This window comes from Monodelphis domestica, chromosome 4 (genome assembly GCF_027887165.1).
Source record: "Monodelphis domestica isolate mMonDom1 chromosome 4, mMonDom1.pri, whole genome shotgun sequence".
NCBI lineage: Eukaryota > Metazoa > Chordata > Mammalia > Didelphimorphia > Didelphidae > Monodelphis > Monodelphis domestica.
This window is the reverse complement of record NC_077230.1, coordinates 6988037-7003408: the sequence shown is the minus strand read 5'-3', so window position 1 is coordinate 7003408 and position 15372 is coordinate 6988037. Positions and strand designations below refer to the sequence as shown.

The following is a 15372-nucleotide window of genomic DNA, read 5'->3' as shown; positions in this document are numbered from 1 at the left end:
CACAAGATCTCAGAGCAATTAATAACCCTGTAGTAAAAAGACATCCTGTTGTTCCAAGTCCTGCAACAATAATTTCAGCAATTCCCAGCCATGCAAAATATTTCACAGTGGTAGATTTATGTTCTGCATTCTTTTCCATTCCTATTCATAAAGACTCTCAAAAAATATTTGCATTTATGTGGAAAGGTACACATACACCTGGTGTTGTCTTCCACAAGGGTATGTGGAAAGTCCAATGTTGTTCTCCCAAATTTTAACAGACCTTGCCAACATTCACTTTAGGGAGAGCAGACTTAAACACTTTGTATAGATGACCTGCTTTTAGTGTTGTTAGGACTGAGTGGGGTGGAAATTGTATTTTCCAAGACCTGGTTCTGCCATTCTAAGTATCTCTATTGTATCAATTCTAAAATCAATCATGACTCAAAGAACTTCCTGTTCTATGCTTAAGCATAGGTCAAAGCCCTTTCCATTGTTTAGCAAAAGGTTTCTGTCCTAAAGTAATCTTAAGAAGGGAGGAGGAGGAACCTCCCATGCCAATGGGGTTCACATTCCAATAGAGTTCCCACTATCAATAGGACACTGTGACAAGGAAATCACTTTAAAAGACTGATATATATTAATTTAAGGTCACCAAGGAACTCAGCTATGTAATTCCTAAATGAAAACTCAAGTCAGCAGTCAACCAATAGCTAAAGCTTGTCAGAGACAGTAAACACCTTCTGCTTGAGTTGTTTAAATGTGGACACAAGATCTCAAAGTCCAAGGTTCAATGTTGTCTACCTAGGGTGGAATATCTAGGATTTGTGTTATCAGGAGGGTCCAGATACATTTCACAGAAAAGAATTGCAGACACACAGAAACTAATTGCCCCAAAGACAAAGAAACAGCTCAGAGCACTATTGGGAACCATAGGGTTCTGCAGACAGTGAATACCAGGCTATGGGAAAACAACAAAATCACTAACAAAATTAATAAGAGACATTGTTACAGAGTCACTTAAGTTAACAACAGAACACTTGCAAGTAATCACTAATTAAATTAAAAGAAGCAATCCTGGCAGCACCTGCTTTGGGAATTCCAAAATACAAAAAACATTTGTCCTCCATGTTCATGAAAGGAGAGATATAGATTCTGCTGTGCTCAGTCAGGCTTTGGGTCCACTGCAAAGACCTATTCAATAATACTCTGCATAACTTGATCCAATAGCTTGTAAACCTTAAAATTTCTTAGACTTATAAATGTTGGAAATTTCACCATTGGGAAATTTCATACTTGAAAAATTTCCTATTGATAGTGGAACTCTATTGGAATGTGAACCCCATTGGCATGGGAGGTTCCTCCTCCTCCCTTCTTAAGATTACTTTAGGACAGAAACCTTTTGCTGAACAATGGAAAGGGTTTTGAGCTATGCTTAAGCATAGAACAGGAATTTCTTTGAGTCATGATTGATTTTAGAATTGATACAATAGAGATACTTGGAATGACAGAACCAGGTCTTGGAAAATACAATTTCCACCCCACTCAGTCCTAACAGGATTTAGGAAGGGCTGCAGCAAAGGATCAAGATTTAATTATTTGAGAATATGACCTTCAACAGACATGTGCAAAGCCACAGACCTCTGGGCGGTCCTGGGTTAAGCTAGAGCCACCATTGGCACAGGGAAGACATGGACAGTGATTGGTAGATGTGAGAACTGAGGGGAGGGAACTTGGATGGTTTCCTTAAAGATAGAGGGGTCTGAGGACTGAGGGGGTGGTTGGAGAGGTTTTTGGTCTGAGAGGTGGTGCTTTGAGAGTTGGCTCTGAAGGAAGCTGGAGGTGGAGGCCCCTGAGACTGTTTCTCCATTTTGGTCACATGAGTAATAGGGACTGATCTCCTTTATTTGCCTCAGCTATCTAAGGGATTGGGCCTTTTGGCCCAGCCTAAACAGAAGGGGTATTTAAGCCCTATTCCCTTCTCTCCCCTTTCTCTCTCCCTCTCTCTCTATCTCTAATTCCTTTCTTCCTCCTGTTTGTAATTACACTCTATAAAAGGTTGACTGCTGACTTGAGTTTTCATTTAGGAATTACATAGCTGAATTCCTTGGCGACCTTAAATTAATATATATCAGTCTTTTAAAGTGATTTCCTTGTCACAAGCTGCAGGGCTTCTCCCCCACCCCTTCCCCAATGTCTTCAAGGTGTGGCTGCCACTGCCCTGTTAGTGACAAAAGCAGTAGATCTTGTGTTAGGATGCCCTTTGATGATAATGTGTCCTCATGAAGTGGAAGCATTGATGCTGAGACACAGAACCCAGCTTTCTCAGATCAGTGACTAACAAGACATAAGATCACCTTGCTAAGGAATGACATCACATTAAAAAGATGCAACAACTTGAATCCTGCAACTTTATTACCAGACTTTCTGACTCATGGGGAACCATTGCATGACTGTGAGAAAGTGGTTCAACTAGCAGAAAGACCTCAGGAACATCTCTCTGATATACTTTTAAACAATCCTAATCTAATTCTCTTCACTGATGGGTCATCCTTCATGAGGGATGGTATAAAGGTACACTGGTGCTGTTGTGGTAACATAATTTGAGACTCTTTGGTTTGCCTCACTACCTAGCAATTTAAGTGTCCAAGCTACATAACTCATTATATTAAAACAAGCTTGTATAATATCAAGAGAGAGAGTTGCAACAATCTACACAGACTCAAAATATGCATTTGGTATATGCCACGCAGCGGGATCTTCGTGGTTACAGTGCGGATTCTTAACATCTGGGAGAACAACAGGGTATGCAAAAATAATCACTGGACTTTTAGCAGCTCTATAGTTACCAAAACAACTGGTTGTAGTCAATTGCAAAATACATACTTGCAATGATGACTTTGTAGCAAAGGGAAACCACAGAGCAAAAAGGTCCTAAAGTATATTAAACCTGTCCATCATAAGCAAAACAGATTTAACAAAAAACATAGACTGAAAAAGAAGTACAGAAGTGGAGACAAAATTTTAAAGCCTAACAAAAGAACGGGCATGGATAGTCTCAGTGGGAAAATCTACTCTCACAAGAACATTCTATAGTCAAATCTATCAGGTAATATACAGGAAGGGTCATTTTGGCACACAAGGCATAATGGATACAGTAAAGAAAACGTGGGTAGCACTTGTTATTACCAATATAGCTTTAAAGATTTGTTCATTTTGTCAAGTTTGCCAACAGTATATGTATTCAGGCAAAAAGCTTTTTTGGAGGACGGCCACTAGCATTTACACCTTTTGAACACTTACTAATAGATTATATTAACATGCCAAAGGTAGGGAAGTACAAATATTGCTTAGTGATTGTAGATGAGCTGACAAGATGGCCAGAGGTCTTTCCATCCAATAAGAATACAGTCAACTTTGTAGTAAAGGTATTGTTGAGGGAAATCATACCTAGATTTGGAATACCAGCAAGGATGGACTTGGACAGAAGGACACATTTTACAAACACAGTATTAAAACAAATATATGAAAATCTGGGAATAACACCCAAGTTCCACAGGATGAGGACAATAGCATGAGGACGACTACACAACAATAATGACACATGGACAACAACAACAATGGCACAAGGACAATGACACTGACAACATAATAAGAATACACAACGAGAAAAGAGAACAAAGAAATGGTTATGGATGCTCTTTTAATAGAACAATGGACTAATTTAAAAAGTACACTAAACACACATTGCTACAATCACCCTATCACTTATAGAACAGGGAAATTAAGAATATGATTGGAAAACTTTGCATAGAAACTCATTTAAAATGGTCTGATGTGTTGCAAGTAGCTTTATTCTATTTAAAAACCAGATCCAGAGGTGACCCACACATTTCACCATATGAAATGTTGTTTGGACACTCACCTATGCAAACAAAAACATTGCTCCTGTATACATAGCCATGTTGGCAGGTGACACAAGCATAGCTGAATATATATGGAAATTGCAAAATAGAATCAAAGAGCAACAAGAATTGAGGGTAATAGTGTGAATAGGACTTATAGCTTTCATATTGCACAATATAAATCCTGGTGATGTCATAAACATAAAGAACTTTAGTAGAGCCGAGCCCACAGAGCCAGCCTTGGAAGGTCCCTACCAAGTATTATTAGCAACACCCACTGCTATCAAAGATGCAGAGAAACCTTCTTGAATTTACTGTTCACATGTGAAGAAAGTAAACAACAGATGAAGAATATGACAACAGTTGAAAAGGCTGTAGGAGAAGAGGGTAATCAAGAAAGAGGAGATAAAGATCAACAGAACAACTGGATGAAAACAATAGCATGAGGACAACTACACAACGATAATGATACAAGGACGACAATGACAATAGTACAAGGACAATGACACAGACAACATAATAACTGATACACAATGACAAGAAAAGAGAACAAAGTAATGGTTATGGAGACTATTTTAAAAGAACACACTAATTTAAAAAATACACACTAAAGAAACATATATTGCTACAATCAACAATGAATACTGACAACAAAGAATTTTGACAGAAGAAGACTGGCTAATCTCTAGCTAGAGAAAGAAAAAGGAGACAGTGGGTTTCTAATACGTTTTAAGAAGATAATTAATAAGAATAGTTTAGTAAGATTAGATATTAAATATTTAGAGAGTTAAGGAGTTTAAGTCAGGCTTGAGAATTCAAGCATGAAGAAGTCTCTTGTGAGACAGATTTGGGTACTAGGATATAGTTGAGTATTCTTACATTAGGGAATTTATCTCAATCCTATATTTAACCTTTCCTTTCCTTTCCCTGCTCCTTTCAACAATATAATAAATAAGTTTTTTTGTTATAAGCTGTCTCTGGACAGTTTCCATCTACCAAACCTTCAACTAGGCCCTAACTGCTATAATGGAATTCCAACCAATACCAGCTGATAGGCAACTGTCTACTCAAGATCAATAATAATTGGTCCAATAGTTATAGTATCAATTTACATCATTACACCTCCCATTGGGCTACTGGGCAGAGGGGCAGGGGATGGGAAAAAATGTCGTCAGGTACAGTGGAGAGGGAGAGAGCAGCTCCACTGATCCCTTTGCCTTTCTAGTAATGGCCTGGAAGGGGGAAAGAGTGGTCAAATGCCCACAGAGAGTGCTCTGTGTGCCATCTTTGACACCCATGCCATAGGTTTGCCATTACTGGTCTAGAGTCTATTTTTCCCTAACCCCCTTCAAAATACAAGTACATACAAAGTGGAAAGATGAAATTGAAAGTGTTGACAATTTATGGAAAATCTATTAATGCATACAGGATTAGGAAATTTCAATTCTAAAGTTCCTGATTATGTGCAAAGGGTTTTAAAAGACTGCCTTCCCTTTGACCCAGCCATACCACTGCTGGCTTTATACCCCAAAGAGACAATAGAGAAAAATATGTGTATAAAAATATTTATAGCCATGCTCTTTGTGGTGGCAAAAAATTGGAAAATGAGGGGGTGTCTGTCCATCGATTAAGGAATGGCTAAACAAATTGTGGTATCTGATGGTGATTGAATATTATTATGCTGAAGGGAATAATGAATTGGAGGAATTCCATGTGAACTGGAACAACTTCCAGGAATTGATGCAGAGGAAAAGGGGCAAAACCAGGATAACATTGTATACAGAGTCTAATACACTATGGCCCAATTGACTGCAATGGACTTCCCTTCTAGCAGCGATGCAATGACCCAGAACAGTCCAGAGGAACTTATGAGAAAGAACACTATCCATATTCAGAGAAAGAACTGTGTGAGCAGAAACGCAGAAGAAAAACATGATTGATCACATGGTTTGATGGGGCTATGATTGGGGATGCTGACTTTGAATGATCATTCTATTGAGAATAATAATATGGAAATAGGTTTTGAACAATGATACATGTAAAATCCAGTGGAACTGCTCATTGACTATGGGAGGGGGGAGGGAAAGAACATGAATCATGTAACTATGGAAAACTATTCTAAATTAATAAAAAAATTTAAAAAGGTCTAAATAGAGCTCAATATCAACTGAGCAATGCATAATTCTCTCAAGCTAATTAAGAATTTATTTCTACACTTAAACTATTAAAAAAAATTCAAGTTTCTGGAAGGAATTACCTGGATCATAGGTCCAATTCCCAACCTCACTTTGCTCACACTCATTCACATATTCTTTAACTGACAATTTTCTTTCTTTTGCATAATGTATAATTGAAAATCTGTTACCCTAAAAAAGAACTACATTTCCCGGGAGCCCATTGACTTCCTGTCCTAACATACTTCCAATAGGCAGTGGATATTAGGCGGGGATGTGGAGGGTCCCTCTCTCTTTTTGGCCCTGTTGGCAAGCATAAAGGTGGTGAGTTGGGATTTTGAAATGGCTAATCAGTCATGGGCACGTAGTCTTATTTTGTATCCTCTATTCCTTGATTTCTAATGACCATTAATAAATCTCTTAAAATATAACATTTTAATATTTGAGATCTAATTTTAATTTTTATAACAATTTAGTTAACAAACCTCCAAATAGGACCTGAATTATTGTCTGAATTATCAGTAGTGTGAAATTTAGATTTACTCCACCCTGCTTAGTCTTTAGAATTTTAGCAACCAGGAATGTATACACCTCCACTTAAGGATTAAGCGTGGGAGAGGAAGGTCTATGACCCTCGTGTGCTAGCAAGTGACAAATCAGAAACAACTGACCTCCTGGGCTGTCTAAAGCCAAGTTTAAGCCGCCATTGGTACATTCACGATACAGGAAGTGATGTAAAGAACTGCCTTTATATTTCACATCATTTCTTGTGAGAAGGATCTGGGCAATGGAACTTGATTGTGGAGGAGCATGAGTGTGAGACCTCTTAGACTGCTTCCCTTAGGCTGTCATATGGTGAGTTCAAGACTTACTCCCCTTTCCTTGGCTTTTTTTTTTAAACCCATACCTTCCATCTTGGAATCAATACTGTGTATTGGTTCCAAGGCAGAAGAGTGGTAAGGGCTAGGCCATTGGGGGTTAAATGACTTGCCCAGGGTCACACAGCTAGGAGGTGTCTGAGGCCAGATTTGAACCTAGGACCTCCCGTCTCTAGGCCTGGCTCTCAATACACTGAGCTACCCAGCTGCCCCCGAGAAGGTTATATTCTAATGGGAAATAGTCATATTAAAAGTTTGAAGTGCAGCCTGGCAAGGAATGAGACCTGGCTATCTATATATATATTTTTAAACCCTTACCTTCCATCTTGGAGTCAATACTGTGCATTGGCTCCAAGGCAGAAGAGTGGTAAGGGCTAGGTAGTGGGGGTCAAGTGACTTGCCCAGGGTCACACAGCTGGGAAGTGTCTGAGGCCAGATTTGAACCTAGGACCTCTTGTCTCTAGGCCTGGCTCTCATATCCACTGAGCTACCTAGCTTCCCCATTCCTTGGCTTTTCTGGAGGCAATAGCCTTTGGAAAGGTCCCTTGGCTGAGGTCTCTGAACTCCTGCCAGGTTCAGACCAGATCTATCCTTCCTTTTTCCTCTATCTCTCATTCTTAATTTCTTCCTTCTATTATAAATAAACCACCATAAAATTCCATTCTGACTTGAGTATTTCATTGGGATTTAGAATTTAAGTCCCTGGCCACCAACTAAAAATATATATTCAGTCCTATCATAAATTTACTCCAACAGTCGAAAGATATTTCAATCTTGTGCCCCAGGATAAAACTTATCAAAATTCACCATAGCTTGTTCTCAAAGGACAACAAACACAACAATATATATATATATATATATATATATATATATACATATATATATACATATATATGTATTGTGAACCTTAAAAATTCCCAGACCCTACTTCATAAGACTGGATTAAGACCATTCCCCATTTGGGCAGTGAACTCTACTTAGATCAGGAATGTGAGAATTCTACTTCACCTTCTTAAGTCTGCCCTAGGGGAAGATAAAGTTGCAAACTCTTTTCTGAACAATGAAAAGCACTTAAACCCATACTTTTCTTAAGCTAAGTACCTATAAAGGTCAAGCAACTTGTGAATTTACAAGGAACAAAGAGCTGAGAAACTTACTCAGAGCTTTCCTGGTGTGAATTACTCAAAAATTTACACCTTCTTAGGTGTGGACTAAGAATGGTCTGTCCTTTGAAAAATGTCTACTGTGATTGGTAGATGGAAGAACTTAGGGGAGGTGACATAGGAGAAAATTCCCTATATAAGGAAAAGAAACAGTCTCTTGAGAACAGTCTCTAAGGAGGATGTTGGGAGAGAGCTCTGGAAACAGGCTCTTGGGACAGTCTCTGGCTGGAACTCCCTCTAAGGAGACTCTGCCTCTCCAGGGTCTCTCTCGGGACAGTCAGCTGAGAAGTCTGAATTGCAGCTGGTGCCTCTCTGATCACTAGAATCCTTGCTTGGACAGATCTTGTGGTGAGTGATTAAGAACTGACTGATCTCTCTCTTAAGACTCAGGTCTAGGCCATGTTGGCTAAGGCCCTTCATACTTATTCCTCTTTTATTCTCTCTCTCCTTCTTTAATCCCTCATTTGTATTAATTAAAATCTCTATAAAACCCAGCTGGGTATATTTGAATAATTGGGAATATTTCCCTGGCAACCACCTTATATTTGATTTTAAAACAAGACACTGTAGTGAAAACATATTTTCTGTGGTCACAGTTTACTCATCCACTCTTTTATCTATCACAATTTATATCATCCACTATTTTAACTCACTACAGTTTAAGGCCTAAACCATTTTAACTATTACAGTTTACGCTTTTAAATCTTACAGTATATATACAAATACACATACTATTATATGTTATATATGTTACATATATTTCTAATATATTCTATTAAAAGCATAACAAAGCTTCGGTATGATTGTCATTTTTTTTGTTTGTTTTTGACGTGATTATATGAATTGTCTTGGTGCCTAAAACAAAATTCAAGGTCAGAGTATGCTACATTTTGCTAAGAAAAATCTGCATTTTGACCAATTGGTCTAAAGGTAAAAAAAAGCATTTATAAGAAAGGATGCCAAAGTGCCCTAGAACGTATTTTGAAAGAAATTCACATTAAAGGAAAACAAAGTCATGCATCATCCTTTAAAAAGGTGAAGTGAAATTTGTTAAAGATTAAATTTAAATTAAAAAAATTCTTGCAAAATTTTTTGTACTAATTACCTGAAACTAGGGAATGCTGTGCTATACTGTTTGATGCCAACCCCCTTTCCCTCGTCTGAATGGAAAACTATAAATCTAAAACTAAATGCCCGGGGGATATTCTTTTCTTACTTTCCTAGTCTAGGAGCGGAGGAGCATTACAACCTTTTCAGGTACCCGAGTGGCTTGGTCCATAGTTGCGGGTGTGTGCATATATAGAGGTATATATCTGTGTGCATCTACAATGCACATAAACAAATACATGTGTCTGTGCATACATATAGATGTGTATATATTATACATGCATCATATGTAATACAGACACAAATACATAAGGGAGCATTGCACGAGGAATCATAGGATCAGAGATTTCCGTTAAAGAGCCCCTATTAAAACCAGAGAAGGAAGCTGAGGTCTGGAGGGCTTAGGGTCTGGAGATGCAGGATCACAGAGAGAACACCTGATAGGGCCAGGCTCCTAGCCCAAGGCGTTTCACTTCAAATTCAGCCTTTTTGTGCTGCGCCACGCTGCCTCTCTGAAAGAATTGGACTCTGGCCATTAGCTGTGTGAGCCTGTCATTGAGGAAATCCTCGGGCAGGTAGAAGTTGGATGGCTGCTGAGAACTTCCAACTTTTAGACCCTCTGAAGTCACAACGTAGCTTCAGTTTCCTTATGAAGTAAAGAATAATAACTATACCTTCTCCCATTAAATTTTTTTTAAACTTTTTTTTTAACCCTTACCTTCTGTTTTCATATCAGTTCTAAGACAGGGGAGCGGCAAGGGCTAGGCGATCAGGGGTAAGGGACTTGCCCAGGGTCACCCTAGAAAGTGTCTGAGGCCAGATTTGAACCCTGTACCTCCCAACTCTAGACCTGGTGCCCTATCTATTGTGCTACCAGCTGTCCCAAACCACATGTTCTTAAGCTGAGAACTTATTTGATCACTACATTTCAATATAATTGGATTCTTTTGTAATCTTTTTTTATTTTATGCATTTAAAAATAAATTATTCTGAGAAAGGGTCTCTGACTTTCACCTGATTGCCAAGATGTCCACAACATAAGCCCTCCTCATCTACACACAGAATCATAGCAACAGTGTAAGTCTTAAACGTTTCTTTTTCTTACTTTTTCTTGTATTTTACCAATCACACGCAGTAACGGCTTCCCACATAAGATTTCTGAGGTTATATGATCCAAATTGTCTCTCGCTCTCCTTCCCTCCCCCTCCTGGAGCTGGCAGGCCATTCAGTCTGGGTTATGCATTATGATTATGCAAACATATTTCCATATTGTTCATTTTTGTGACTGACCTTATAAGACCCAAAGCCCCAAACGTAAACTCAAATAAGTCCCAAATCAATCATCTGCTTTCCTCTGCCTTCTTCCTCCAGCAGCTCTTTCTGTGGAGGAGGAGAGCATTCTTCGTCCTAAGACCTCATAAACATTCCTACTTGATGCCAAACTAATGGCAACCTTTCACAAGTTATACTTTGCTTCCCAGGAAAAATGTAGGCACTGAGGAAACAGTTCCTGGTTTTTCTCGGAGTTCCTCATCGCACATGCAGAGCAGAGAACACCTTTACTAAGGAACAGCCTGTGGAGCGGCTCTGATTGATGTCAGTACCTACCACGTTTTCGTGCGCTGCCTCAATGTCCAAGTACGATGGAGGCATTTGAACTTTGCTCAGCACTTTGAAGCACGTCTTTAAGGCGTGGGTGAGCTCGGGCAAGGTTAAGAACTCCAGCTCCTCGTAGAGGCACTGCACCATGTAACTGAGCATCTGTGGGAGATACTGAGTTTGCACCTCAGAATAGAGTTCCTAGGTTAAAAAAGAGGAGCAGGGTTCAGAATATCATCCCCTATACGCCGATCTGAGTGAGGTTCTCGTTCATTTGAGATTTAGGAAGCACAATGAAAGAGACACACTGCTTTGGTCATTCTTTAGTCTTTCCCAACAGAGAAAAGAACACGTGACAATTTTCAGCTGAGAACAATTATACAATGATAATGTTTTCATTAGTAAATGTATCTGTTTGTTCTCTTTACTCATGTAGTAGGACTTGGCAAATACGGTATTCTTGGGATGATGTTCAATTTGGTTCCAATTCACGGAAGCACATTTAAAGTTAATAAGCAAAAGGATTTATACGGCAAGTTTCCTGTCTAACTTCCAAATACAAAGAAGGTGGTGAGCCCGTGAATTTGTGGAATGAACACGATTATTTTCCAGATAAACGGTACCATCACTCTCCAGAGAAATGCAAAGACCAGAGCAAGCCCGGAATAATCTCTTTACAAACTAGATTCTCTTACCAATGGAATGACATCAAGGAGGAACACAAGCAATACACAAAGTTCTGAAACGGTGGGAGAAGTGCTGTTTTTGGCAATGGGATAGTTTACTTCCATGGATCTGCTTCTGTCACAAAAGAAGGGGAGGTTACACTTTTCAGATATGATCTTGACTCTATTAATACTTCCAAACACTTAATTCTCTTCGTATTGGCCTCAAGTGTAGTCACCGTTTCTGAGGTTCTAACAACAGATCCTCAAGAATTGCAAACCATTCACAGAGCTAGCTTTCGCAACAAGGCAAACCGAGAACTTCAACTTGCTACGTTCAGATCTCAGCAACACTTTCTCTCAAATTCTGTACCGAGAGCAGATCAACATTTTAACTTAGTAAATTGTGACCTACAATCTTTCAGTTTCAATAGCGAAGTTTAATTAAGCTCCTACAAGGAAATTCAATACTCTTCTGAAAATAAAGCCTTAAAATGTCCTCTTGGCTCACAAAATATTGGAGGGAGAAGGGACCTTTGGAGCCCATTTAACCCAATCCCCTCAGTGTTACGGAGGAGAAACCAGAGGAGGCCTATCGAGAAATGACTTAAAGTAACATTTAATTATTGGTAGAGTTATGCCTGAAACTTGACATTTGGATTCCCAAATTTAGTGCTCTTTTTTAAGGCTGACGAACCACTTTGATGAACCATTAGGCTCATCTGACTTGTCTGAGAGCCAGAAGCTATGTTGATAATTTTCTGACATCCAGAATCCTGAAATATTTAGTTCCAATTTATGAATTTATCTTGGAAAGATGACTGAAATTTTGATACAGAAACACAAGAAAGTGGTGTCCTAACCTGACACTGAGAGATTAAAACTTTGATTCTACTGAGTTTTTTGGTATGGAATTATTAGATGCGTATCTATTTGAGATTAATATACTTTAATCTTAATTAGTATACTTTAACATGGAGAACACTTCTATATTTTCTGCTTTGAATTCAACTTTGTTGTCTTTTTCTACTTTTGTTAATCCTTGTATTTTAGCCAATTTGGTTGTTCCAAAGCAGCTTAAATGACATTATCACTTATTCTTCTTAGTTGATTAAAACATTTTTGGTAATTTTTTGTTTTTTTAGGCATTTCTATTTTTTTTAGTTATTGTTTTTTTTGGGGGGTGGGGTGGGGAGTAGGCTTGCCTTTTTGATTCTTTCCCTCTACCAACTTGATTGAGTTTCACGATTTAAAGTTTAAAAGAGGAAAACCCATTCTGGAACTAAGACCCATCTTCTCTAAGAAGACAAAATCCCAAAGAGCCCTGTCAACATACAAGTTCAGCAGCGTGATGGAGCCGGAAAATACACAGCATATTTTCTCCAAATTCTACTTTTAGGATACAAAGAAACATTAGCATTACAAAGTCAAGAACATATCATCCTCCTTTTTCTGTTTAATTAGTCTTTGAATCTGGAGAGCAAATGGTGCTATTTTTGCACAAAATGCTTGATATTTAAGCGGCTCATTTTCTCTCCAACTTCATTTCTTGGGGACAAACCCTAACCCATTTTTTTTCCCTTCTGCAGCAGTCAGGGGACGAAAACTCAGCATATGTCATAGTCAAAGTCTGAACCACTTCTATCTTAATTGCCCAAGAAAGCTCTTCTATATTTTATTTCTCTTAAATATCCTTTAAGACCAAATTGTATCATTACCTAAAGCAGTCTTCAAAACATCGGGTCATATAATCCCAGATGAAATCTGCACTTAGGGAAGTAATTAGAAAATTCACAGTTTTAACAATCTCCGAGGCATATTTGTTTTCTTTGATTGCACTGCGAAGAAAAAAAAGGGATATATCTGTGAAAAAATGTTCATTTGTTTTCTTTTCAGAATATTATTTGTTATATTGGATGCCTCTGTCAGAAGGTTCATGAAAAGAAACGGGTGACAGGAGGCATGTGCTGGTGTGAAAAACAAAATATGTCAGTAAAAACGTCTTTTAAATAGGCTAAATGCAGAGAACGTCCTAGACCTGAAACAACGTTATTCTACGACTCCTCTTAGTTGATTATTTCTCTAACTCTTTTTTCCTAAAGACCCAAGAAGGTGATTGTGTAGGAAACTTGTCAAAGTTCTTATGGAAGAAAGTTTTCAAAAAGGGGCATTTTATCTCTTTTTTCCCTTGTCTTTTTATGATCGTGCAAAACACACTCACATATCAGTCCTTGTGGTAAGAACACACTCACACGTAATCAGGCCCCCCCCCCCCATCAAGCCCCAAATACACTGCCGTGAAAGAGCATTTTTGCACTCCGTCCATCTGACCACACAGGGCTTTCTCTGGAGGTGACGGAATTCCCCAAAAGGGAAGGTTTTCAGCACGTATCATGTAGGAAGAAACTATCTTCTCCCACCTTTGGGGATTGGCACGAGGGCCGAGTAAAGCATTACTTCAGTGGCTGAAGGCGGCTCTCAGCAAACCAAGTGCCCAGCATATTGCTAATGAGAAAAGCCTCCCAGAGGCAGGGAAGTCGGTGTCCACACACGGAAGGGAAGGTCATCACAGGTTAAAGACGGAACGCTGAATCGGGCTTTTTCTCCCCTTTAAAAAGCTGGCCAGAAAACTGTGTGCCTTCATCAACGCGCCTCATTTCCCTCTCCAAGAGGCACTTTCTCTTTTCAGGCCTCTCGTCACCCAGACGACCCTCCTAAACGGTCACTGCCGTACGCTTAGCTCTGACCCTTTCGGGCTCAGACTTCATACTAAGCATCTCTTCCAAGGCAGAAAGGTGGCAAGGATGGGGGCTGAGGGGAAGGGATGTGCCCAGGGTGGCTCAACCAGGAAGTGTCTGAGGTCCCATCTGAACCCAGGACGTCCATCCCCCGGCCTGACTCTCTCCACTAAGACATCCAACCATCCCCATTCTCGGACCCTTTCAGACTTTGGATTCGTCGCTCCCAGGGCCTTGTCCATGGAAGGCACTTCGGTATGGATTCTGATGGAAAGACAAGGGCCCTCTCTTCTTGAGACTGTCAGCATGTAGCTCCATTGTTAGGACCCTGACAAAGTCCCTTAACCAAACTGTGCCTCAGTCTCCCCATTTGTAAAATGGGGATAATGCCGCTCATGGAGGATAAGACGAGATCCTATCGGTAGGGCGCTTTGTGAACCTTAAACGACAAAGACTGGCTACTCCTCCCCTAAGCCAAGGCTCTTCCTCATACAAGGCTCGGTAGGGCGCTTTGTGAACCTTAAATGACAAAGACTGGCTACTCCTCCCCTAAGCCAAGGCTCTTCCTCATACAAGGCTCAGCACTGGGCCTTGGGGAAACAAAGACTAAACCCAGAAGATGTGGCCCTTGGGAAGAGCCTGCCGCTACGGAGGAGAAACGAGACCCAAACACAAATAGACACAGTTCCTTCAGGAGGGGAGACACCAGCAGAGCAGGGAGGACTGAGCAGCTCGAGCTCAGGGAAGGGCGGGCACAGAACAGGCTTCATCTGCTGAGCCCTGAATGGAGGCTGGAGGCTCCAAGAGGGAAGGCTGAGAACAGATCCAGGCAGTCCCAGGCAGGGGAGGCTCAGAGAGCAGCGGGTGGGGGTTTGGCGGAAAGAGAGCCCCGAACGAATGGCGAATGACAGGGAATCCACTGGGGAAGTGAAGCAGGACACGCGTGGGAAGGCCTGAAGCTAACAAGCATTTATTTAGGAGTCATTGGGCCGGAAGCATTCGCTTTCCTAGGCAGATTTCCCACTCAAACGTGGGGCCTGGAAGCATCATTGGGCAGGTGGGCGGCTCCTGATCTCTGTGCACGTCCTCACTTCCGGGGCTGTCCTGAGGTTGGCTTCCTACACTCTAACTGAATCACGTGGGAGGCCCTCTAAGCCCTCTTGG

General features: G+C 40.2%; 1 protein-coding gene across 2 annotated transcripts in view; it reads right to left on the bottom strand.

Annotated features, from left to right (window-relative positions):
* DOP1B (DOP1 leucine zipper like protein B) overlaps positions 1-15372 on the bottom strand; it is a 130312-nt gene that overhangs the window by 72539 nt on the left and 42401 nt on the right. The window contains exons 11-13 of one of the 2 annotated variants that reach the window (XM_007493149.3): positions 13189-13308; positions 11501-11606; positions 10815-11006 (exon numbers count right to left, since the gene is read on the bottom strand). In XM_007493149.3, coding sequence (XP_007493211.2) covers positions 10815-11006; positions 11501-11606; positions 13189-13308 — 418 coding nt within the window. The remainder of the gene's footprint in view (positions 1-10814; positions 11007-11500; positions 11607-13188; positions 13309-15372) is intronic. The other variant, XM_007493150.3, reaches the window with a different exon arrangement.